This window comes from Oncorhynchus tshawytscha, linkage group LG04 (assembly GCF_018296145.1).
Source record: "Oncorhynchus tshawytscha isolate Ot180627B linkage group LG04, Otsh_v2.0, whole genome shotgun sequence".
NCBI lineage: Eukaryota > Metazoa > Chordata > Actinopteri > Salmoniformes > Salmonidae > Oncorhynchus > Oncorhynchus tshawytscha.
In genome coordinates, this window is record NC_056432.1 from 50,677,014 (window position 1) to 50,704,825 (window position 27,812).

The 27,812-nt window shown below is 41.8% G+C and overlaps 1 protein-coding gene across 1 annotated transcript in view; it reads left to right on the forward strand.

Moving 5' to 3' along the window:
* The window catches only part of LOC112248956 (protein kinase C-binding protein NELL1), a 412,284-nt gene that overhangs the window by 331,128 nt on the left and 53,344 nt on the right, over window positions 1–27,812 (forward strand). The window contains exon 14 of the mRNA XM_024418430.2: window positions 1,374–1,496. Within this exon, the coding sequence (XP_024274198.1) occupies window positions 1,374–1,496 (123 nt within the window). The remainder of the gene's footprint in view (window positions 1–1,373; window positions 1,497–27,812) is intronic.

Genomic DNA, 27,812 nt, shown 5'->3' on the forward strand with positions numbered 1-27,812 from the left:
AGTGGTCACGTTTCATTCTGGGTTCTACTGCGGAAGAGCAGGTCAGTGGAGTTTTATGAATGTCAAGGCAGAGGTGAATTTATTTTTTATTTTTTTATTTTGGACGTTGTCAAGACTCCAATGGTCCTATACAGTGCACACATGCAGCCTACAGTTCTTCCTCCTTCGCCAGAGATAAGACAGGGAAGAAAGCACCATTTACCTACCTCTAGGCTGCTGTAGCCTTCATATTTATTTGTTTTGTCATTCAATGGTTTTTCGTGCTCCGTAGCGCTCCCCCAGCACTACACACCTGATTTCGTGTGTTGTACTGGGGGAGCGTGAGGGAGCACACACTGCACTATCACTGCACTATTTCATCAATAAAAAATAAACAAAATCACAGAACCCCCACCCCCAAACTACTTCCCACGGCTATGGGAGTAGCTAGCCTCCATTACTATAATAATGATAGCAATAATCAATTGTAAAAAGTACAATAGACCTACTAATAACAACAGGCTACAGCCCACAACTTTATTATGAATATAATCAACAATAGCAATGGCATAGAATACATATAAAACATAATTGCATAGAATTCTAAACATCATAAACTTTTATCTTGTATTTTTAAAGTAAATGTATTGAGCTTTCAAAGGTTTTCTTGTTGCTATCCCATAAACACATACTGTAGTTGAAAACCACACATTTGCAACATCTTCGGTGGTTAATCCACTTATGTTTCAAAGACCACAAGGCAAAGCAACATACAAGTTGAAACATTTTATTGAAGTACACACTGTACTTACCGGAGCCTAGTTCAGCAGATTGGAAGCATCAGTATGGATTGCTTCCCGTTTGAAATGAATGAACTTCCACCGGAACGCATACAGTTTACCACCGTTGGTTTTTGCGCAGTGTAAGATCAAGTGTGTGGCGAAGTTTGAATCGTTAACTGTATTCAAGATTACTTTTGGCTGTGTTTGTGTTACACAACTTGTCATGGATTCCCATAAGTAGGCTAGTAAATGAGATTATGTTTTTTTGCAGTGATGAGCGGCTACATGGTGTTTGATCATACACTGCCTGTGGTGCAAACCCACTCCCTATTCCCTGAGGCTAAATGCTCCGACCAGCCCCTCAGTAAGCAGCTCAGATCTGTGAGGGAGATAGTTGACAGTACACAGTTGAATGAAAACAACTGACAATGACCCTACAGGAGGGATGCACTTGCGACATACAAACACAGAACAAAAATATTAAAAAACACAAACATGCATTCACCACACAAACACACTCTCACACTGCTGAGTAGTCTATACGCTTGCAGACAGACAGCCAGACAGTCAGACACTACCACACAGTCTGACCCTGCTGCATCTCTCCCTCAGAACATGACGAGTGTGCCAGTGGGCAGAGCTCCTGTGATGACAATGCCATCTGCACCAACACCATCAGAGGCCACCTGTGCTCCTGTAAGCCTGGCTATGTGGGGAACGGCTCCATCTGCACAGGTAAAGCCTCACCCTCCACGCCTCTCTACCCTCCTGAGCTCCATCGAGACCCCTACCCCATACTCTGGACATCCACAACCCCCTCCCTTTTAACTCTTCTCTCCTCATCTGCAGAGGAAAGGTCTCCCCTTCCTTGCCCTCTACACCAGGGGTGTCAAGCTCATTTTACCCAGCTAGTCAGATTCAGTCTTCAACCGAGGTCCGGAGGGCCACATTTAAACTGTATTATATTTCCTGACCATCAAAATGTGCAACAGATTTTCCTCTATCCATTGCTTTTCGAATTTCAATGCACCCTGATTGTCTAGCTTTTGTTTTATATACATACAGTTGAAGTCGGATGATTACATACACCTTAGCCAAATACATTTAAACTCAGTTTTTTTAAATCCCTGTCTTAGGTCAGTTAGGATCACCACTTTATTTTAAGAATGTGAAATGTGAGAATAATAGTAGAGAATGATTTATTTCAGCTTTTATTTCTTTCATCACATTCCCAGTGGGTTAGAAGTTTACATACACCCAATTAGGATTTGGTAGCATTGCTTTTAAATTGTTTAACTTGGGTCAAACGTTTTGGGTAGCCTTACTCAAGCTTCCCACAATACATTGGGTGAATTTTGGCCCATTCCTCCTGACAGAGCTGGTGTAACTGAGTCAGGCTTGTAGGCCTCCTTGCTCGCACACACTTTTTCAGTTTTGCACACAAATGTTCTATAGGATTGAGGTCAGGGCTTTGTGATGGCCACTCTAATACCTTGACTTTGTTGTCCTGAAGCCATTTTGCCACAACTTTGGAAGTGTGCTTGGGGTCATTGTTCATTTGGAAGACCTATTTGGTAGCATGCTTTAACTTCCTGACTGATGTCTTGAGATGTTGTTTCAATATCCACATAATTTTCCTACCTCATGATGCCATCTATTTTGTGAAGTGCACCAGTCCCTCCAGCAGAAAAGTACCCCCACAACATGATGCTGCCACTCCCGTGCTTCATGGTTGGTATGGTGTTTTTCAGCTTGCAAGCATCCCCCTTTTTCCTCCAAACATAAAGATGGTCATTATGGCCAAACAGTTCCATTTTTGTTTCATCAGACCAGAGGATCTTCTCCAAAAAGTACGATCTTTGTCCCCATGTGCAGTTGAAAATCGTAGTCTGGCTTTTGGAGCTGTTTCTTGGCCCAAGCAAGTATTTTCTTCTTATTGGTGTCCTTTAGTAGTCGTTTCTTTGCAGCAATTCGACCAGGCCTGATTCACACAGTCTCCTCTGAACAGTTGATGTTGAGATGTTTCAGTTATTTGAACTCTGAATCATTTATTTGGGCTGCAATTTCTGAGGCTGGTAACTCTAATGAACTTATCCTCTACAGCAGAGGTAACTCTGGGTCTTCCATTCCTGTGGTGGTCCTCATGAGAGCCAGTTTCATCATAGCGCTTGATGGTTTTTGCGAATGCACTTGAAGAAACCTTCAAAGTTCTAGAAATGCTCCATATTGACTGATGTGTGTCAAAGTAATGTGTCAAAGTAATGATGGACTGTCGTTTCTCTTTATTAGAGCTGTTCTTGCCATAATATGGACTTGGTCTTTTACCGAATAGGGCTATCTTCTGTATACAAATCAAATCAAATTTATTTATATAGCCCTTCGTACATCAGCTGATATCTCAAAGTGCTGCACTGAAACCCAGCCTAAAACCCCAAACAGCAAGCAATGCAGGTGTAGAAGCACAGTGGCTAGGAAAAACTCCCTAGAAAGTCCAAAACCTAGGAAGAAACCTAGAGAGGAACCAGGCTATGTGGGGTGGCCAGTCCTCTTCTGTCTGTGCCAGGTGGAGATTGTAACAGAACATGGCCAAGATGTTCAAATGTTCATAAATTACCAGCATGGTCAAATAATAATAATCACAGGCAGAACAGTTGAAACTGGAGCAGCAGCACGGCCAGGTGGACTGGGGACAGCAAGGAGTCATCATGTCAGGTAGTCCTGAGGCATGGTCCTAGGGCTCAGGTCCTCCGAGAGAGAGAAAGAGAGAATTAGAGAGAGACCATACTTAAATTCACACAGGACACCAGATAGGACATGAGAAGTACTCCAGATATAACGAACTGACCCTAGCCCCCCGACACATAAACTACTGCAGCATAAATACTGGAGGCTGAGACAGGAGGGGTCGGGAGACACTGTGGCTCCATCCAAGGACACCTCCGGACAGGGCCAAACAGGAAGGATATAACCCCACCCACTTTGCCAAAGCACAGCCCCCACACAACTAGAGGGATATCTTCAACCACCAACTTACCATCCTGAGACAAGGCCGAGTATAGCTCACAAAGTTCTCCGCCACGGCACAACCCAAGGGGGGGTGCCAACCCCTACCTTGTCACAACACAACTGATTGGCTCAAACACATTAAGAAGGAAACAAATTCCACAAATTAACTTTTAAGAAGGCACACCTGTTAATTGAAATGCATTCCAGGTGACTAACTCATGAAGCTGGTTGAGAGAGTGCCAAGAGTGTGCAAAGCTCTCCTCAAGGGCAAAAAGTGGCTACTTTGAAGAATCTACAATCTAAAATATATTTTGATTTGTTTAACACTTTTTTGGTTACGACATGATTCCATGTGTTATTTCATAGTTTTGATGTCTTCACTATTATTCTACAATGTAGAAAATAGAAGAAAAAAAATGGAAAAACCCTTGAATGAGTAGGTGTTCTAAAGCTTTTGACCGGAAGTGTATATGATGGGATGTATAGACATTATAGACAATATGTGGATAGACAATTTACTATATCTCAAGAATATATAGGATAGAATAAGGGCAGCAGCCTCTAAGGTGCAGGATTGAGTAACCGGGTGGTAAGCGACTAGTGACTGTGACTAAGTTCAGGATAGTGTACTGGGAGGAGGCCGGCTAGTGATGGCTATTTAACAGTCGAATGGACTTGAGATAGAAGCTGTTTTTCAGTCTCTCGGTCCCAGCTTTGCACCTGTACCTACCTCTCCTTCTGGATGATAGCGGGGTGTACAAGCCTCGGTTTGGGTGGCTTCCTATGACACCGGCAGGCAGTGTGCCCCCGGTGATGCATTGAGCAGGCCGCGCCAGGTCTGTGCCATTCCAAATCATGTCCAATCAATTGAATTTACCACAGGTGGACTCCAATCAAGTTGTAGAAACATCTCAAACATTTCAAGTCTCATAGCAAAGGGTCTGAATAGTTATCGAAAAAAGGGTTTTCAGTTTTTTTTTTTTTTTTTACACTTGCAAAATGTTTTAAAAAAAACTGTTTTTGCTTCGTCATTATGGGGTATTGTGTGTAGATTGATAAGAAAAGAAGATGTAATACATTTTAGGATAAGGCATAACAAAATGTCCAAATTCACTGTATGTTTTTTTAAATAAAGTGACGACCATGAGTCTCAGGCAAGGAAAACACCTCTCCTCTTCTCAAAAATGTTCCATTTTTCTTAACTCTCCTCTCCTAATCTCGCTCTATTAATCTTGTTCTGTTTCACAGGAAATGAAACACAGTCATCTCTTCTCTTCCTCTATTGCTCTAGTACTGTCTTGCTGTCTGTCCCCCGTGTCGACCAAATTAGTGTGTAATTCGAGTGCAGAATAGAGGGAATTCTCTTTATTTGGGAGTGAGACAGGTGTGTGTGTGTTTGTGCGCGTGTGTGTGTTTGTGCGCGCGTGTATGTCTGACGACACCTGTCGTCTCACCACCACCTCCCCGTGTCCCTCTGTAATAGAGAGGCATTAGGATGGGAAGCAGGTGGAAGGCAGGTCTAGGGAGAGATCAATGCAATTTGCAAAGTGCCTTCCAGACAATTTCTATGCTGGATTGTCTCCAACACAGGCACACAGCAGCCACTGAAAAGAAAGGGGAAAAAAGTGCCATTGAACAACTTTACTGCCACCTCCACATTTTTCCCTCTGGAAGTCATGAGTAATATGCAAATGATCCAACTGTTTGTTGCTCAGAGAAAAATGCAGAAAACAATTACTTGAATATGAAATGCACATCCTACCAGCTCAGAGAAAGAGCGTTCCAACCACACACTCTGATCATATCTATGTTTGTATTTACAATAAATCACATCAAATATGCTTCAAATGGCCCCGTATTGTATCCAATGAGAGAAAAGCTATTGCTACATCTCAATTCATTCCCCAGCCAATTAGTATTCCATGGAGAGAGAGTTTTAGGAATTATTCCCCATTTTCACAGTCCGCTTCGGGAATTCATTAATGATTGTTGGCCAATCGACCAGGAGCGTCTCTCCTCAGTCTAATCATACATCATCACTTGTGCTCTTAGAAAGAAAGAAATTAGCCATAGATCTGGGCTAGGTCCGGAGTCTGTCCCTGCCAATATTGTCTGTCATTGTGTAGCCAATGTGAAATGGTTGTCGGAGTGTTAGTAGCGTTCATTCTGAGACATATCCTGCTCTGAGACCTAGAAGTAGTTGTTTCCCTTGTTCTGCAAGACCCACAGCTTTTGTGGCATTACTGGTAACATTTCTTCATGGTGACATGTCAATGTGTTCAGAGGTTCCCTGGTTTGAGACCAGTGAGGGACAGAAGATGTAAGCTGGTAGGAATATAACTAGCATAATGTCCCAGCTAATATAGAAGAGGTAACCATGTAATTAGGGAAAGGGTGTACCTAGTCAGTTGCACAACTGAATGCATTCAACTGAGATGTGTATTCCACATATAATGTCATTGGCACCCAGGGAGCAGTTTTTGGGGGTTAACTGCTTGCTCAAGGGCAGAACGGCAGATTTATTCCCATTTTTCCAGCTCTGGGATTCAAACCAGCAACCTTTCGGTTACTGGCTTGATGCTCTTAGATGCTAGGCTACCTGCCGCCCCTGTTACTGCTAATTCAAAAGAGTTATACTGGTAGTAATGTAGCTAACATAGCATCTTTGCTAATGCTAACAAAGAGGTAAGCTGGTAAGTACTGTAGCTAGCTAAGCCTCGTGCTGTGACGCCACCTTCCCTGTGTCTAACGATAGAGGTGTATGAATAGAGGAGGTAAAGTGGTTAACTAAAGAGAGAATATTGGAGGACAATGGAAGACTATTCCAGAAGGCAGAGGCTGCGCAACTGGATCAAACCGCCCCATCCTGTCCCTGTCCCCCCCTCCCTTTTTTCTCAAACCGTATAACATTCTGGGCATGTACCAACTTAACCCACTACATGCCAACCAGTTCATGGGAATATGCATTTAGATCTTTTTGAATTATCTACAGTGTTTTTTCGTGGGCAAATGTTTGAGTAGATAATGTTAACAAACTGTAGCCTACCTGTGTGTCGTTTCAAACAAAGCACATATTTTGCCTAGTGGTGCGCGCTGTTGAGAAGCTATTTCTATGAAGACAACGATCTTGAACAGCAATGAATGTCATATAGGAGACGTGGGCATATTATGGAAGCCAGAGGTGCCATTATCTATCCATGATTCCATTACATTTTCTATTGTGCAATATTACATTTTACATTCACCTATAATGTGCATGAATACTGTATCTCATTCAATTAACATTTTTGCACTATATGACATCATTGGTCCCTCCTTGTCATCTATAATGTCTAGGATCAGACCAGGATAGCTCTGTACAGATGGATATGTATGTGGTCCATGAACTGAGTGGGTAAAAAGCACTCAGCTCCATCTCATTCTTATACTTATCTGCAGTTCTTACAGCTGCAGCCTTTTGTTCAGCTAATCTCAGTGACTATTGTTGAATACAGTATACTCTTCTTTCTGTTTAACTCTTCTTTCCTGTTGCTTTGGTTCACAAGATAAGGCAGAGACCAGGGCCACGATATCGATTTACATTCATATTTCACAATAAGTACACTAGGCTGCCGCTTCCCATATCTTGTCAACCCATTCTGTCGTGTCATTAGAAAACCACCATTCTCGGGTAAAGACTTGATTTGTGCACGGCTGAGTACCGTAGGGATTGCCCTGCAGAGGCCAACCTATTAGATTTCCCCAGAAAGCACAGAGCTGCCTGCCTGTCTGCCGGTGAGGTGTAATGTAGGTCCACAGTAGAGTGGGCTGGGCTTATTTCCTCCTTCTGCAGGCTCTTCTTGGACCTTTGCCGCTAAGATCTCAGGGGAGCTAAGCGTGCAGTCTCTTTCTCTCTAAATAAGGCAGATGTGCTCTACAGAATAAATCTGTTTGCCTTCATTGGCCCAGTTCTGCTCCCAGACACTGCATGGTGATTACATTGCACCTCAGATCCGTATTACTGGAGAGTAATTATGAATTGTATTGTTGGTTTCCCTAGTGACTCTACCAGCACAATTGATTTTTTCAGCCAGCGGATATGATGTGATTGACAGAATAGGGAGACTGTGGAGACTACAGCAAGTGTATGAACTAAACCAATGCAATGCCATAAGCATGGCTATGGGCAAGGCTTTTGTGTGTCTGTGAAAGAAAAAGATAAAAGACAGTTATGCAGAGGATGTTTACATATGCATGCACACACACAAACATGCAAGTACACACAGAAATTGCCCCTCCCTCTCATACCCACTGTCACAGAGATGATTGCTGGTTCATATGAAGCTTACATGGAAATTAGAAGCTTGAACTTGTCCCATGTGGCTCAGTTGATGGAGCATGGCATTGGCAATGTGAGGGTTGTGGGTTTGATTCCCATGGTGAAAAAGTAAAATAAATGTATGCACTCATTAATGTATGTCTCTGGAAAACAGTGTTTTCTCAAATGTAATGTAAATGTTGAACTCCTCTGTCTATCACCCTTTCTTTCTCTCTTCTTCCTTCTCTCCATCGTCATGTTATCCTCATAGGAGCAGCGAGTGTACCATTGTGTGAAGCCCCAGCACACAACAATAGGCGGGCCACTGAAGTTCAATCAGACCCCAGCTAAAGATTATAGATCAGTATTGTCACCCGCTTCCTGCTTAATGAACAGAGGCGCATTGTAAATCCTTTTGTCGGCTGCAAAATGAGCTCCCTAATCTTGTTAATGGTATTTTTTCTCTTTCTCTAGGACCGGTTTGTTGTACACAAAAGAGGTTTTTAGCGGGGCCTAAACACTGGCTTAGAGAACAATGGGAGATGCCTGCTCTTTTCTCATCTTTCTGAGCTAATAATGTGCGGCTGTGTTAGAATAGTCCAACCGCGTGCCGTAGTGGTTTGTTACTGAGGGTAATGATTTTCGCTGCATTGAGGGTAATGATTTTCGCATTGGGGGAAATGGAGCGAGGAGGAGGAGGAGGAGGAGGAGAAGGGAGGGAGGAGGGGTGTCAGAATTGGAGATGATGCTGTTCTTGTTTCCCTGCAATATTTATTTTTACAAATTTGGCAGGACGGTAGGAAAACACTAAGTTGTGCTGTTCAGATCCGCGCTGGAGGCCATGGTGGTATTTTCATAACATTTAAAGGTCATAGGAGGAAAAAGCATGTATGATTAATTGGAAAATGTAAAAAAATATATATAATTGTTTATGCATGTGGTACTAATTATCAAAGCAATTATTTTTTGCCTTGTCCTGCTATTGGATTTAGCTGCGGTAGAGTAAAACAGAAAGTGTCTTCAGTCATCATCTCAGAGCCTATTCCTCACAGAATGGCAGTTGCGTCCCAAATGTCACCGTGTTCCCTATATAGTGCATCACTTTGGACCAGGGCCCATCGGGCTTTGGTCAACAATAGTGCACTATATAGGGAATACGGTGATATTTGGGACCCAGTCAGCATCAGAGGGGAGCTTCTTGTGTGTGCGTGTGCTTGTGTGTGTGTGCACCTTGAGGTTAAGCCCTCCCAGGCCCACCCATGGCTTTGCCCCTGCCCAGTCATGTTAAATCCATAGATTAGGGTTTAATTAATTTATTTCAATTGATGTATTTCCTTATATGACTGTAACTCAGTAAAATCTTAAATTGTTGCATGCTGCGTTTATATTTTTGTTCAGTATAAAACAATTCCATAGCACACCCCCTTAATAACTAAACACCCAATATATAGAGTCCTGTGTAAACCTCAAGATCCAGACATACACACACACGTACAGAGTACACACACGTGCACGCAAGCACACAAACACACAAGAAGCTCCCCTCTGATGCTGACTGGGTCCCAAATGTCACAGCCAATCAGAATTAGATTTCCCCACAATAGGGCTTTATTACAGACAGCAATACTCCTCAGTTTCATCAGCTGTCCTGGTGGCTGGTCTCAGATGATTTTTTTATTTTTATTTATTTCACCTTTATTTAACCAGGTAGGCTAGTTGAGAACAAGTTCTCATTTGCAACTGCAACCTGGCCAAGATAAAGCTTAGTAGTGTGAACAGACAACAACACAGAGTTACACATAGAGTAAACAATAAACAAGTCACTAACATAGTAGGAAAAAAAGAATCTATATACATTGTGTGCAAAAGGCATGAGAAGATAGGCAATAAATAGGCCATAGGAGTAAATAATTACAATTTAGCAGATTAACACTGGAGTGATAAATGATCAGATGAACATGTGCAGGTAGAGATACTGGTGTGCAAAAGAGCAGAAAAGTAAATAAAATAAAAGCAGTATGGGGATGAGGTGGGGTGGTGATGCTAGTCGGGCGAACAGGTGCAGGCAGCGAAACGGTTGAAAAACATGCACTCCACGGAAGGAGTGTTGTATGGCATTGAAGCTCGTTTCGAGGTTAGATAGCACAGTGTCCAAGGAAGGGCCAGAAGGGATCCCGCAGGTGAAGAAGCCTGATGTGGAGGTCCTGGGCAGGTGTGGTTACACGCGGTCTGCGGTTGTGAGGCCGTTTGGACGGACTGCCAAATTATCTAAAATGACATTGGAGGTGGCTTATGGTAGAGAAATTCCTATTAAATGATCTGGCAACAGCTCTGGTGGACAATCCTGCAGTCAGCATGTCAATTGCACACTCTCTCAAAACTTGAGACATCTGTGGCATTGTGTTGTATGAGAAAACTTCACATTTTAGTGTGGCCTTTTATTGTCCCCAGCACAAGGTGCACCTGTGTAATGATCATGCTTTTTAATCAGCTTCTTGGTATGCCACACCTGTCAGGTGGATTGATTATCTTGGCAAAGGATAAATTCTCACTAACATGGATGTAAACAAATGTGTGCAAACAATTTTAGAGGGATCTTTTATTTCAACTCATAAAACATGGGACCAACACTTTTTATTTGGGGTTTTATATATTTGTTCAGTGTAAGATGGTCATACTATGGATCATTTGGCTATTTTAGTTCGAATTTTAGGACCCCTTTAAGTATAAACAAAAATATTTATAAAATAATTATTGTATGTTTTTGTTGCTTTAAATTCAGTGTGATTAATCTGAGATTCCCTTATAAGTGTTCACAGAATGTTACTTCTGTATAAAACAGTTTAACAGTCTGTTAGGTCCTGGGTGTCGTGAGGGTGAAATCAGGTGCAGGAAAGCAGAGTTCAATAAAGTGCTACTTTAATGCACACACAGAGAACTACGGTCCCCCCACTTAAGGACTACGGTCCCCCCACTAAAGCCTCACTAATTATAACCAACTCAAAACATGTGTACTCAATAAACACATAAGGAGGGGGAGAAAAGAATCAGTGGCAGCTAGGGCCGGCGACGACGACCGCCGAGCGCCACCCGAACGGGAAGGGAAGCCACCTTCGGTCGGAGTCGTGACACAGTCTCTACGATGTAATGCATAGCCTGTAGTTACCAAACACACCATGGGTAAAATCTATACATTTGATGTTACATCAAAATAGCCATTATAACCATTTTAATGGCATAGGAAAGAAGAAAAATTTCACAGTATTCTTCAAGAATAGATCAACATGGCATGAGTTCTTCAGCTTGATACATTGTCCAGTAAACATCTATCTTTCTGCCCCTGAGCAAGGCAGTTGACCTACTGCTGACCAGGTGCTGGAGATGTGGATGTCAATTAAAGTAGCCCCCTGTACCTCTCTGGGTTGGGTTAAATGTGGAAAACACATTTCAGTTGGACAACTGACTCGGTTTCCCCTTGTCCTTTCCTCTTTGTACCAGAACCGCAAACACCAATCATGATGATCTCGCTTCAGGGATGAAATGGAGAATACACTTTCCCTTTTGCTTAGGCTTAAAGTCTTGCAGTTGTTTTGTGACAATATTCACATCAAGCTTCGTTTACCAGTGTCATGCACTCCCTATTGGTCACCAAATGAGGTTTTTGGCCACACTTTTAACAAATAATTTGGTGAAATGCTTTTCCTATTGATCACCCAAGCAAGAATGGAGGCAGGAATGGATCACCCCTCTATCGAATGTAACAGGGTAGATGTGTTTACTGATGATGTCTCATGTAAAAAAAAATGAATTGAATCAAATCATATTTAATTTGTCACATGCACCGAATACAACAGGTGTAAACGTTACTGTGAACTGCTTACTTACAAGACCTTAACCAACAATGCAGTTCAAGAAATAGAGTTACGAAAATATTTTCTATATAAACTAAAGTAAAAGAATATATAAAATGTAAAACAATAAAATAACATAACAATAACTAGGCTATATACAGGGGGTAGCGGTAACGAGTCAATGTGCACCCCCTCACAGTTTAGTCGAGGTCATTTGTACATGTAGGTTGGGGTAAAGGGACTATGCATAGGTAATAAACACAGAGTAGCAGCAGTGTAAAAACAAATTGTTTAGCAGTCTTATGGCTTCGGGCTAGAAACTGTTAAGGAGCCTTATGAACCTAGACTCCGGTACCACTTGCCGTGCGGTAGCAGAGAGAACAGTCTTTGACACATTTTTGGGCCTTCCTCTAACACCTCCTAGTATATAGGTCCTGGATGTCAGGAAGCTTGGCCCCAGGGCTGTATGCACTACCCTCTGTCGCACCTTACGCCACACCAGGTGGTGATGCAACCATGCTCTCGATGGTACAGCTGTAAAACCTTTTGAGGATCTGGGGACCTATGCCAAATATTTGTACTTTCCTGAGGGGGAAAAGGTGTTGTCGTGCACTCTTCACGACTGTCTTGTTGTGTTTGGACCATTATAGCAAGATGGCACCGACAGATAGGGCAGCTCTGCTTCTAGCAAGTTTGCAGTATTTAGTTTTTGTTTGTTATTTCTTACATCAGAACAGGATTTCTTTTTGTCTTATTACATACAGACGGAAATAACTTTTGGATATCAGGGTGGCGGTATTTCACCAGTGTTACGACCGGGAATACGACTTTCCTGAATTGGATCCTTTGTTCATACCTCCCAGGGCAAATGAACTGATTCCAGAGGCTGATCCAAAACACTGCCGGCAGAGAAGAGATATTCTAAGTGGACTTCTAGTCCAACTCAGGGGACGCAAACACCATCCACTGCTTCCAAGTATATTACTCACTAATGTTCAGTCTCTGGATAAATAGGTAGATGAGCTCAGGGAGAGAATCTCCTTCCAGAGAGACATCAGGTATTGTAATATACTCTGTTTCATAGAAACATGGCTCTTTCGGGATATACTGTCTTTGTTCATACAGCCAGATGGGTTCTCAGTATATCGCACAGACAGGAATAAAGAACTCTTCGGGAAGAAGAAAGGCGGAGGTGTATGTTTCATGATTTACCACTCATGTTTTGATTGTGATAACATACAGAAACTAAAGTCCTTTCGTTCACTCAACCTAGAATACCTCATAATCAAATGCAGCCCATATTACCTCCCAAGAGAATTCTATTGTTTTATAGTCACAGCCGTGTATATTCCCCTCAAGTCGATACCACGACGGCCCTCAAAGAACTTCACTGGACTTTATGCAAACTGGAACCATGTATCCTGATGCCGCATTTATTGTAGCTGGGGATTTCAATAAGGCCAATTTGATAATAAAGCCAGTCTGCTTTCCCCACATGCTTCAAGATGTCCACCATTGTTCCTGTACCCAAAAAAGCAAAGGTAACTGAACTAAATGACTATCGCCCCGTAGCACTCACTTCTGTCATCATGAAGTGCTTTGAGAGGCTAGTTAAGGATCTTATCACCTCTACCTTACCTGAAACCCTATACCCACTTCAGTTTGCTTACCACCCCAATAGTTCCACAGACGATGCAATCACCATCGCACTGCACACTGCCCACTTCACCAATCCTCAACACAGGGGCCCCACAAGGGTGCGTGCTCAGCCCCCTCCTATACTCCCTGATCGCCCATGACTGCGTGGCCACCCACGCCTCCAACTCAGTCATCAAGTTTGCAGATGTAGGCCAGACAGTAATAGGCCTGATTACCAACAATGACGAGACAGCCTACATGGAGGAAGTGAGGGCCCTGTGAGTGGTGCCAGGAAAATAACCTCTCACTCAACCTCAGGAGGCTGAAGAAATTTGACTTGGCACCTAAAACCCTCAAACTTTTACAGGTGCACAATTGAGAGCATCCTGTCGGGCTGTATCACCGCCTGGTACGGCAAATGCACCACCCGCAACCGCAGGGCTCTCTAGAGGGTGGTTTGGTGTGCCCAAAGCATCTCCACGGGCAAATTACAGTGGTTGCTGAACTATACGTTTTGTGATTATGCTGCGGGACATAGAGGTCATTTGTGGTTTAGTACGGTACCCTGCATCACTACTTCATTGCTCCAGACCAGTGCAAGGGGAGTTAGAGCACTGATTATGCTTTTGGGTCCCAATGCGCTACTGTGTCTCTAACTGACAATGAATGGGCGACATAAACCTTTTTTTCTGAGGTCTTGGCTGATTTCTTTTGATTTTCCCATGATGTCAAGCAAAGTGGCACTGAGTTTGAAGTAGGCCTTCCAATACATCCACAGGTACACCTCCAATTGACTCAAAGGATGTCAATTAGCCTATCAGAAGTTTCTAAAGCCATGACATCATTTCCTGGAATTTTCCAAGCTGTTTAAAGGCACAGTCAACTTAGTGTATGTAAACTTCTGACCGACTGGACTTGTGATTTGTGAATTAGAAGTGAAATAATCTGTCTGTAAACAATTGTTGGAAAAATTACTTGTGTGCACAAAGTAGATGTCCTAACTGACGACAAGAAATTGGTGGTGGTTGAAAAACGAGTTTTAATGACTCCAACCTAAGTGTATGTAAACTTCTGACTTCAACTGTATGTACTTGGCCAAACTGGACTTTTACTCTGTATTGTGAATATGGTTGCCTATTATGTAGTAGGTCTTTAAGGTTGCAGCTATGGTTGCGATTGGAGGTGTGGCCAAACCAAAGGTGCCATCTTAATTTGTCTGCAAGACCATTTGAGAGAGAGCTGGTTGCGAGGGGAGAAAGATGGCGGAAGTGGATAAACAGTTCGAATCAACCAGCGCAAAGTTGGTAAAGATGAATGTTCTGAATGGACAACAGTAGTATCGAAAACAGGAACAAAAAGGAAATTGTTTAAAACTGGAGTGAATGATACTTGTATGAATGAAAATGAATCGCTTCTTGTTGGGATGCATTTGTTGAGTTTGGTTGCATATGTGGGGAGACCCCTTTGAGGTGTCAAATGGTGATGTACTGGGAAAAGTGAAGTCTGTCAGATTGACCAGGAGTTGTCTTAGTTTTATTAATTGTAATTGTAAGATTGCAGTGAGCCTCAAAAGAATCCGGACAACAGAAGTGTTGTGTTTTGAACTTCGGAGTAGATCACCGGTCAAAGGAGTCACCTCGGGGGGGACGACAGAGGTTCAGGTTGAACCCCTAAAGAGAATTCCTGTTGTGATTGGTGCGTCTGACCCGCTGGGTGAATGGAGAAAAAGTATAAAGTCTGTCAATCTTGTTGTTTTTTGATAAAGAACAAATACCTACGCATGTGAAGCTCGGTTTATAAAATACTCTGTAAGAGTATAGTCCCCAAACCATTGCAGTGTAAGAATTGTAAAGGACTTGGCCATGTTTCAGGTGTGTGCTGATGGACAGAGTATATTGAAGGACGATGTGTAGAAGGATGACTAGGTTGAAGTTGTGGTGGGGATCATGACCCCAAGTTCCTGAGTGCCCTGTAAGGGTGAAGGAGATTGAGGTGACAAAAGTTTGAGTGGTCAAACTAATATTCTATGTGGAGGTTATTTTAATAGAAAATTTAGAAAACAACTGATGCTTGTGAAGATATGGTAGTGGATGCACTATAGCCTGTAGTAAACATTTGCTGCCAGGCAAAAGATAGCCTGTGTGTTAAAAAGGTGGATTCATTGCCACAGTTATAAAGTGTACGGCACAAGTTTCAAAGAATTCTAATAAACTGGACATTATTGTGGCTGCAGCAGAAATGTTTTTGGGACTTAAGGATGTTACATCTGAAGACTTGCAAGGGGTACCGGAAGGTGCCGGAAGACCCGCCCTCCCAGGTTCCCCTTGAGCCTGTGTAGGGATCAGATCTGTTTTAATTTTTAACAGAAAAGTTGTTTGATTTAGTTGTTTATTTAATTTGTATTTTGGTATTTAGTTACATTTTTGGGAATCCTATTAAATTGTGCGCTCGCCAATATACCATAGAAGAAGAAGAGCTAGAGCTGGCATTGTTTTGCTGTATGCCAAAGAGGGATTTAAGGCCTGTTTTCTCACCCAAACAACTGTTTGTTGGTAAAATAGACACTGAATAGTTCAGAACAATGCTTTCCACTTGGGCCTTTACCTTTTTCAGTTTGATTGTGACTTTGCATATAGATTCCGCTGCAATTTATTTTTCATTTGGCTATTTGATGTTTTTTTTCCTTTGGATTACAAACATTACTTTGGACTTCCATTCAAAGACTGAATGACTCAACCACATGCTTTCTAAGGTTTTCTTATGGTTACTGCTCCTGACAGGTCTATTCATGTGTTGCTGATTAATGTATTATGCTTTTGTTGTTTATGTTGAACCCCATATAATTGTCCTATTAATACACCAATGCATTCAATATGTCTCCTAATATTAATTTCATACAAGGTTTGTGGTTTATGCAAAACAAATTGAGAAAAGGTGACCACAAAAAAAATATAATTATCTGTGTTGTTGATAGGATAATTGGTGGTTTAGAATTGCTTATCCATGGCTGCTTCTACAACTCTTGTTGATATCCATTGTGAGAAGGAGGATTCTCCCCTTGAGCAGGAAGATTTCACAGCTAGTCCCTTTGTAACCAGACAAAGTCCAGTACGGGATCTAACAGCAAATTTTGATGCACTGTATGTGGGAGATTCTCAAGATGAAGAAGAGAGTATTGATAAACCACCTCTTGGCCATGGCCTCAGGTCCAGGCCCGATGCAACCAATCCGCGATGGTTATGATGATGAGTACAATAGTTTGGCTTCACGCTTAAAGGCTGTGGAAAGAGCTATTCAGGCATTCCATTTTAATGCTGTAAGGAAAGAAGATGTTCTTCTGTACTATATTGACAGTAAATGCCGATACTTGCAAAATGCCTTTGATGGTGCTAAGACAGAAATCAGGCAGTCAATGGTGGAGAGACAAACAGTTGGATATATAACTCAAGGACCTTACTAGGAAAGTGAGCACCTCCATGCGTGATGAAGCTCCATCTGTCAGTTTCTCTGGTTCTGGGACAAGGAGAGATGCTGTGTCTGCAGCAAGAAGAGATGCTAGGTTTTTACAGAGAAGAGACAACGGTGGGGTCAGGACGAGAAGGGAGCATACTGGGGCAACAGAGAATGCAGCTGGAGGCACACACCGGGAAGAGAGGGCCGTTGCTGTTTAGAGATAGTAACTATCAGTGAAGGTCCAGGTTCCAAGCTTTGGAGGACGGGAAGATAATGAAGATTCTTTTGACTTATCTGGAGAAATATGAAGAATATATTCATCCTTTAACAGATGAAGAGGGGTTGGCAACTATGAATACTGTTCTACAGGGCACAGCCAAAGACTGGTAGTAAATTGAAAGATCAAAGTTTGTTACATGGGGGAGGTTCAAACCTGCATTAATCTGGGCATTTTTCTCTGAAGACTATGAGGCAGAGGGAGAGAAGAGGCTTCAAGGCAGGATTCAAGGCCAAAAAGAGAGCATCCGAGACTTCACTTTTCAGTACAGAGCTCTGTGTATGCGCTGAACGCATGGTCACGCGTGAAGAATAAATATTCAATCTGATACTCTGAAATTGTAGCGCGAAATTGGCCTGCATTCTCAGAAGGACAGCCCACACAGTTGATGAGCTTGTGCGGATTGTGCGGGACCCTCATGGAAACTGGCTTGTCAGGCCAGTCCACCTACTGGATCCGGGTGGATCCTATCGCAGGCAAAGAGCAGTTCAAAACCCAAAGGCCCAGCAAGGACCAGGGAAAGTGCCCACCAGATGGAGGCAAAGGATTAAATCCAAAGTCCATCTGAATGCAGTTTTGCTTGAACGCTCTAGTAACCAGGGAAGACGACCCCTGACCAAGATCGTAGTTCCTATGATGGCGTGGAGGGTAAAGTGCAAGTTTTTTTTGTACACATGGTGTTCATTCCCTCTGTTGCAGAAATCCCTTTATAAAGAAACCCGAAGACTCTCTGACCGCATGCTCTGAGCAAGAATTTGTCTTGGCCAATGGACAAAACTGCTTTACACTTTCCATGAGGACTTATGGTTGGTGGACGCCTTTTGTAATGCACAAGTCACACCTGGCCTTCTCCATTGTGCTGAGTCTGGACTTCCTGTGCAAGACTGGCACATTACTCAACTTCTGGAGAGGTATGTATGGAGTGCGAAATGGACGGCAGGAGTAGGTCGGATGGGACGAGCCCAGCTGTGAAGGATCATCAGTGGTAGGGCTATATCTTGCAGCACCCCCTAGTGACCATCTGAGGGACAGCTGCATCAAGGCTCTTGTGGAAAATGCTGAATTGGACAAATCCACCAAGGAAGCCTTACATCATCTCCTGCACCAATGGCCAAAAGTCTGTCCAGAACGACTGGGACAAACACAGGAGGCAACCCACATGGTCCAAACCACAGATGAACAGCCAATAAGAAAACATTATCATTGAGTATCCCCAATGAATAAGGTTGTGATTGACAAGGTGAAAGTAATGTTCAACCAGAGATTTTCAAGCAGATTTAAGTAAAAATTGTAACTCTGCAACATCTTATCTTATTGGTGAGCAACTCCAGTGTAAATTTGGCCTTGTATTTTAGGTTATTGTCCTGCTGAAAAGTAAATTAATCACCCAGTGTCTGGTGGAAAGCAGACAACCATTTTCCTCTAGGATTTTGTCTGTGCTTAGTTCCATTGAATAAATGTTTTTATCCTGAAAACCTCTCCAGTCCTTCACAATTATAAGCATACACAGAACATGATGCAAGCCACCACTATGCTTAAAAATATGGAGTGGTACTCGGTAATGTATTGGATTTGTCCCAAACATAACACTTTGTATTCAGGACAAAAAGTGAATTGCTTTGCCACATTTTTAACAGTATAATGTTAGTGCCTTGTTGCAAACAGGATGCATGTTTTGGAATATTGGTATTCTGTACAGGCTTCCTTTTCACTCTGTCAATTAGGTTAGTATTGTGGAGTAACTACAATGTTGTTGATCCATCCTCAGATTTCTCCTATCACAGCCATTCAACACTGTAATTGTTTTAAAGTCACCCTTGGCCTCATGTTGAAATCACTGAGCGGTTTCCATCCTCTCTGGCAACCGAGTTAGGAAGGATGCCTGTATCTTTGTAGTGACTGGGTGTATTGTTACGTCATCCAAAGTGTAATTAATAACTTTACCATGCTCAAATGGATATTCAATGTCTGCCTTTTTTATACCAACACGTGCCCTTCTTTGTGAGGCATTAGAAAACTTACCTGGTGTTTGTGGTTGAATCCGTGTTTGAAATTCACTGCTCGACCAAAGGACCTTACAATTATTTGTTTGTGTGGGGTACAGAGATGAGGTAATAATTCAAAAACCAGGTTAAACATTATTATTGCACACAGAGTGAGTCCATGCAACTTACTTTGTGACTTGTTAAGCAAATGTTTACTCCTGAACTTATTTAGGCTTGCCATAACAAAGAAGTCGAATACTTAGACTCAAGACATTTCAGCTTTTCATTTTTAATACATTTGTAAATATGTTCAAAAACATAACGTCAAAGTTTAATTATGGGGTATTGTGTGTAGGCCAGTGACAACAAATGGCAATGTAATCTATTTTTATGCAGGCTGTAACACAAATGTTTTTAAAAAGCCAAGGGGTGTGAATACTTTCTGACTCCCCTGAATGCCTCTGCCAATCCTACAGCTATTGTATGAGGTAATCATGTGCCAATGAACCTGAGTTATACTTTTGCAACGAGGTTGTTCGCCCTAGAAGGAATTCCACTGTGTGCAGCTCACCCTGCATTGCCATGTTTACCCCTGCTAAGCCTCCCAGTAAATGCAACAAAAACAATTAAGAATCCCAGAAAAGTGCAAAACAATAGGCCACATTATCATATGTAGCCTAATAAAAAAACAAGGTTCATTAAAGTGATAACTTGCTAGTAAGAAATAACATTCATATACTGAATATCTCTGAAACTCACTAAGGTAATACCTTTGATACAGTAGTAGCAATACATGGTTTCAATATCTTCAGAAGAGACAGGAATGCCAATGGTGGAGGTGTTGCCGAGTCATATTCCTGTAAAGCTTAGAGAGGACCTCATGTCAAATGCTGTTGAAGTGAAATGGCTACAGGTTCACCTCCCTCCCCTAAAGCCCATTTTTGTGGGGAGCTGCTATAGACCACCAAGTGCTAACAGTCAGTAATTGGATAATATGTGTGAAATGCTTGGTAATCTATGTGATATCAACAGCTGTACACTACCATTCAAAAGTTTGGGGTCACTTTGACATTTCCTTGTTTTTGAAGGAAAATCACCTTTTTTGTCCATTAAATAACATCAAATGATCAGAAATACAGTATAGACATTGTTAATGCTGTAAATGACTATTGTAGCTGGAAACAACTTTTTTTTAATGGATTATCGACATAGACGTACAGAAGCCCATTATCAGCAACCATCACTCCTGTGTTCCAATAACATGTTGTGTTAGCTAATCCAAGTTTATAATTTTAAAAGGCTAATTGATCATTAGAAAACCCTTTTTAAATTCAACCCTGATCTGTACTTCTCCACAACTTTGTCCCTGACCTGTTTGGAGAGCTCCTTGGTCATCATGGTGCCGCTTGCTTGGTGGTGCCCCTTGCTTAGTGGTGTTGCTGGGGCCTTTCAGAACAGGTGTATACATACTGAGATTATGTGACACTTAGATTTCACACAGGTGGACTTTATTTAACTAATTATGTGACTTCTGAAGGTAACTGGTTGCACCAGATCTTATTTAGTGGCTTCATAGCAAAAGGGGTAATACATATGCACACACCACTTTTCAGTTTTTAAAAAAGTGATTCTTTTTCATTTCACTTCACCAATTTGGACTATTTTGTGTATGTCCATTACATGAAATTCAAATTAAAATCCATTTAAATGACAGGTTGTAATGCAACCAAATAGGTAAAACACCAAGGGGGATGAATACTTTTGCAAGGCACTGTACAATTCTATTTCACAGTAAATTAACAACACATTTTCAGCACACTTACAGGGAAAAGCATTCAACATGTACGGCACTTACACACTTACACTTCAGTGCAGCTTTTGACATTATCGATCATAATCTGCTGCTCGAAAAACATCTGTTATGGCTTTACATCCCTTGCTATATTGTGGATTGAGAATTACTTGTCTAACAGAACACAGAGGGTGTTCTTTAATGGAAGCCTCTCCAACATAAACCAGGTAGAGTTAGGCAATCCACAGGGCAGCTGTCTAGACCTCTTACTTCTTCAAATCTTTACTAATGACCTACGTCATAATGGTTCTGAGTAAATCATGTGTGTCTATGTATGTCTCACCATCTATGTATGTCTATGTATGTCCTATGTACATCTATGTATGTCTATGTATGTCCTGTGTGTCTACGATAACTCAAAACTATACATTTCACCTACAATAGCAAATGAAATCACTGCAACACAACAAAGAGCTGCACTCCGTTTCAGAATGCGTGGCAAGAAATACGTTTCTCCTATCGTTCACTAAATTCTAAACCTCAACTATTTATTGTAATGAATAATGTGGAAACTGAGCAAGTTCAAAAGACATGGTCAAAAGACATGGTCATGGTCAAAACATATTGATACAACAGTAGCTAAAATGGAAGGAGAGAGCTGTCCATAATAAAGCACTGCTCTGCCTTTCTAAATAACAATGCTATCAACAAGGCAGGTCCTACAGGCCCTAGTTTTTTAAATTGTATGTAACTGCCTTAGTTTTGCTGGACCCTGGAATAGTAGCCACTGCCTTTGTAGCAGCTAATGGGGATCCATAATAAATACAAATACCACATGCATTTAAGGTAAAATAACAACCCAATGTTTATTACCCAAGACGAACTAGTTAGCAGCAGCCAGCTCGCTAAATGTCCATAAATGTTTCATGTGTTTTTGACCCCAAATTAATTCAGTTGGTTCACAGCTGATTTTTGTATTTTAACTTATCATACACTGTAAAAAAAAGGGGGGGGGGTGCGTTGATTTAACGTACAATTGTCAGACAACCAGCTGCAGTAGGATGGTGAGTTTGCTCAACAAAACGTTGAGCAACAAAACATTCACTCACAACAAAACTTTTTTTGTGTGAAAATGTTGTTCAGCAAACCTCCAATCCTATTGTAACTGGTTGTACCACAGTGGTATGTTAAATCAACATTTTTTTTAGTGTGAGTGCATCTGGTGGGGATAGACAACTTCAATATGCATGCGATGACGCTTGCGGACGAACGAGCACAGCCAGTGTAGACAAGGTGTTGGTCTCTGACTGCTGAGTCCCTCAAGTGTTTTTGTCTGAATCATAGAGTATGGCCATAACGGTTTAAGCTAAAACGCATAAATGACATCACATTACTCCATAGCAGCCATGTTTGCCCCTCTATAACCAAGACTGGCCAATTACAGTTAACTGAATTGTAAAAATTGTAAATCAAGATTGCTAACTGAACCACTACAATAATACATCATGGGCAAGTCCAGTACAGCTGGGCTCGGCTTGTCTTGTGAGAAATGGTTAGTTGGGATATTAGCAACACACTGGAAGGCATCTCAGGAAGTATAATTAACTTTAGACATCACTAGACCAATCATCATGGAGTGTATTTCCGATTCGCTGTGGAAATAGAATAAATGTATAGGTGAAAAGGAAATTAATATTTTCACTTATGCCAAGTTTGCATATGTTATTTTCAGAGGACAATAAAATACCAACTGCAAAGCTATGTAATTATGAAATCCTCTTTATTTACGCTTTACTTTAAAATGTTATCTATATTAAATCTTAACTTTGCTTTATTATCTTCTCTTTATGTTGTGTTCCTTCCTGAAATAAACAGATGTAGATTTTGTACCACTGCAGATGCATAGTGAATTTGGGCCTTAATTTTGTCTCACTAATTGTTTTAATGGCCTTAGATGAGCAATCGTTATCTGCAAATGTAGAATCTCACGGATGTAGAACGAATAAATGCCTTTGACATCGGCATTTGCCTTCCTAATTAAGCTATACGTGTTTTTCATCAAATGAATGCATAAACTATTTGATTAAGTCAGAATTTGATTAGATATGAAGTGGCAATTAACGTCTTTGAATACCGTTTTCCCACGACGCAATCAAATCATATTCACAGAAAAGTAATTATATTATATAGAGAATGAAACTTTGTTTTTCTCGTCTCATTTGAACCATGTATAAAGTGCTAGTCAAAAGAAATGCACTATATAGGGAATAGGTTGCCATTTGAGACGAAGACACGATCTGGCTCTCTGGAATCTATTAGATACCATTCACATACTTTTCAAAAGGTATGCTTTAAAAGGTACACTTTTGTACCTGTGGACTATGTGATACACTATTGGCTATTTTACGGTACCAACTGCAAGGGTACAACTCTGTATCTACAGTACAATGGAAAGAAGAGGTAACTCTGGGTCTTCCTTTCCTGTGGCAGTCCTCATGAGAGCCAGTTTCAACATCGTGCTTGATGGTTTTTGCGACTGCACTTGAAGAAACTTTCAAAATTCTTGAAATTTTGTGGATTGACTACCCTTCATGCCTTTAAAGTAATGATGGGCTGTAATATCTCTTGGACTTGGTCTTTTACCAAATAGGACTATCTTCTGTGTATCACCCATACGTTGTCACAACACAACTGATTGGCTCAAACGCATTAAGAAGTAAAGGAATTCCACAAATGAACTTTTAACAAGAAACACCTGTTAATTGAAATGCATTCCTAGTGACTACCTCATGAAGCTGGTTAAGATAATTACAAGAGTGTGCAAAGCTGTCATCAAGGTAAATGGTGGCTACATTGAAGAATCTTAAATACAAAATATATTTCGATTTGTTTAATACTTTGTTGGTTACCAAAGCCATAAAAACTAAAAGCATTTTTCCGCAGGTAAGTAGAGGACCACGGGACATTCAGAACCAGCCAGTCCAGAGAGTGGGTCTGAAAATTGCTGGATCTCCAATTGATACATGAGCTAAAATAGTGGCGGAATCTCTGAAGAGCCACCCAAAAAATGTCTGGTATGCAACTAGTAAAAAAAAGCTCTGAATAATATAGACCATGAAGGAACGCCTATGGCGACGCCTAACGCCTATTTTTTTAAATCTCTTCTTAATTGTGACCGACCATCTCGATTCGGTCTTATGTAGCAAAATGTTTTATTATGTTTTTTTACATTGGATAAAAGTAGAGAGTCAGAGCCAGAAAATTGAATATCAAAAACTACAGTTGAGGAACAATGGGAATGTAATTCTGCTTTGAAAGTTGATAGACATGTAACCTCACTTTTGTGAAAATTGCCATTTAATTTTTTAGTAAATCTACTCGAGAGCTGTTCCTTGCCTTAGCCCCACCCATCTCTTACAGGATTCACATGTGAGGCCATGTAATTAACAACGAAAAATTCAAGACTAAAGGCTGGTTTATACTACGGGTGTATTTGTGAATTCAATCTGGAGTGCCAGAGTGCGCTCTGGGCGTTCGTAAATTCATAGCATTGTCAGATTGTCCGTTAGTAAATTCAGAGTGTTTTGCTCTCGGAACGTTCAGAGCGCACACTGGACCCTCTTTTTGAGGAGTAGGGTTTATCCGTGTGTTCTGACCTAACAACAGCAGTCAAGCACCCAAGCTAACTGGCTAACGTTGACTAACTTGCTAGCTACTTCCAGACATAAATGAGACAACAGCTCACTCTGACCATTTTACTCGCCCTAGCAGAACTGGTTAGGCTGTAACTGTGCTGCTGGCAACAATTTAATCATGCTTTTTTGCCGATGTTTACTGACACCGGACATATTTAACCAGTGTTGACTGTGTAAATTCTTCAGTTATTCTGCGCTCTGTGCACTCAGACGAGAGTGCTCTGAAATCGAAGTAGATAGCCAGAGTGAATTTACCAGCTACGTCTATTGACAGGTGTTGCAGTGACATCATGAAAATGTTATTGAAATGGTTACTTGCATAGTGGAGTCTTTTGTTTAAACATGTAGCTAGCTAGCTAAACAATGAACCATAATCCCAACTCATAATGTTACTGCCCTACATGAATCTTCATGTAACTAACCAACCAGGTTCAATGTTAGCTACCTAACGATAGGCTATAACTAGCAATGCAAATGGCTCTGAGATACAAATAATATTACTAAAGTTCACAGATAATACATGTAACATTAGCTAGCGAGCCAGCCTACTAACGTTAGCTAGCTACCTAACAGTACACTTTAACTTGAAATGAAAACGACTTTCTGAAAAAAATTGAAACGTGTAATTTCTGAAAATGTAGCTAGCTAGACTATCTTACCAGTATACATGGATGGACTCTTCTCCCTCTCTTTCACGGATGCCATGGTTGCCCTTAGTTTGAAAATGTAATCCGTAGACAGGTGTTTTATAAGATGGTGCCGGAGAAGAAGGCAGACGTTTATTTGCGTTGTTTTGTACATAATGTTGCCGCTACTTTAGTCTTGAATTTATGCTTCACGAAGTTGTGGCTGAACGACAACATTATCAACATACAGCTGGCTGGTTATACGCTGCACCGGCAGGATAGAACAGCGGCATCTGGTAAGACAAGGGGCGGCAGACTATGTATTTTTGTCAAAAATAGCTGGTGCACTATATCTAAGGAAGTCTTGAGCTATTGCTCACCTTAGAGTATTGCATGATATGCTGTAGAACACACAATCTGTATTTTTCGTAGCTGTTTACATACCACCACAGTCAGAGGCTGGCACTAAGACAACATTGAATGAGCTGTATTCCACCATAAGCAAACAAGAAAACGCTCACCCAGAGGTGGCGCTCCTAGTAGCCGGGGACTTTAATGCAGGGAAACTTAAATCCGTTTTACCTAATTTCTATCAGCATGTTAAATGTGCAACCAGAGGGGAAAAAACACTGGACCACCTTTACTCCACACACAGAGACGCATACAAAGCTCTCCCTCGCCCTCCATTTGGCAAATCTGACCATTGATCTATCCTCCTGATTCCTGCTTATAAGCAAAAATTTAAGTTGGAAGGACCAATGACTAGATCAATAAAAAAGTGGTCAGATGAAGCAGATGCTAAGCTACATGACCGTATTGCTAGTACAGACTGGAATATGTTTCGGTATTCCTCCGATGGCATTGAGGAGTACACCACATCAGTCATTTGCATCGATGACGTCGTCCCCACAGGGACCGTACATACATACCCAACCAGATTCCATGGATTACAGGCAATATCCGCACTGAGCTAAAGGCTAGAGCTGGACTCTAACCCGAAAGCTTATAAGAAATCCCGTTATACCCTCTGACAAACTATCAAAGAGGCAAAGCGTCAATACAGGACTAAGATCGAATTGTACTACACCGGCTTTGATGCTCGTTGGGTGTGGCAGGGCTTGCAAACCATTACAGACTACAAAGGGAAGCACAGCCGAGAGCTGCCCAGAGACACGAGCCTACCAGAAGAGCTAAACTACTTCTATGCTCGCTTGAGGCAAATAACACTGAAACATGAGAGAACCAGCTGTTCCGGAAGACTGTGTGATCATGCTCTCCGCAGTCAATGTGAGTAAGACCTTTAAACAGATCAACATTCACAAGGCCACAGGGCCAGACAGATTACCAGGATGTGTACTATGAGCATGAGCTGACCAACTGGCAAGTATCTTCGCTGACATTTTCAACCTCTCCCTGTCGGAGTCTGTAATACCAACATGTTTTATGCAGACCACCATAGTCACTGTGCCCAATAACACTAAGGTAACCTGCCAAAATGACTACCGACCCATAGCACTCACGACTGTAGCCATGAAGTGCTTTGAAAGGCTGGTCATGGCTTACATCAACACCCTTATCGCAAAAACCCTAGACCCACTCCAATTTGCATACCGCCCCAACAGATTCACAGATGATACAATCTCTAGTGCACTCCACACCGCCCTTTCCCACCTGGACAAAAGGAACACCTATGTGAGAATGCTATTCGTTGAATACAGCTCAGCGTTCAACACCATTGTATCCTCAAAGCTCATCAATAAGCTAAGGATCTTGGGATTAAACACCTCCCTCTGCAACTGGATCCTAGACTTCCTGACGAGCTGCCCCCAGGTGTTAAGGGTAGGTAACAACACATCCGCCACACTGATCCTCAACACAGGGGCCCCTCAGGGGTGAATGCCCAGTCCCCTCCTGTACTCCATGTTCACTCATGACTACACGGCCAGGCACGACTCCAAAACCATCATTAAGTTTGCCGATGACACAAAAGTGGTAGGCCTGATCAACGACGAGACAGCGTATAGGGAGGAGGTCAGAGACCTGGTGGCCGTGTGGTGCCAGGACAACAATCTCTCAACGTGATCAAGACAAAGGAGATGATTGTGGTCTACAGGAAGAAGAGGCCCGAGCACGCCCCCATTCTCATCGACGGGGAGCAGGTTGAAAGCTTCAAGTTCCTTGGCGTCCACATCATAAAACAAACTAACATGGTCCAAGTACACCAATACAGTCGTGAAGAGGGCACGACCAAACCTATTCCCCCTCAAGAGACTGAAAAGATTTGGCATGGGTCCTCACATCCTCAAAAGTTTCTACAGCTGCACCATTGAGAGCATCACTGCCTGGTGTGGCAACTGCTTGGCATTACAGAAGGTAGTGCATACAGCCAGTACATCACTGGGGCCAAGTTTCCTGCCATCCAGGACCTCTA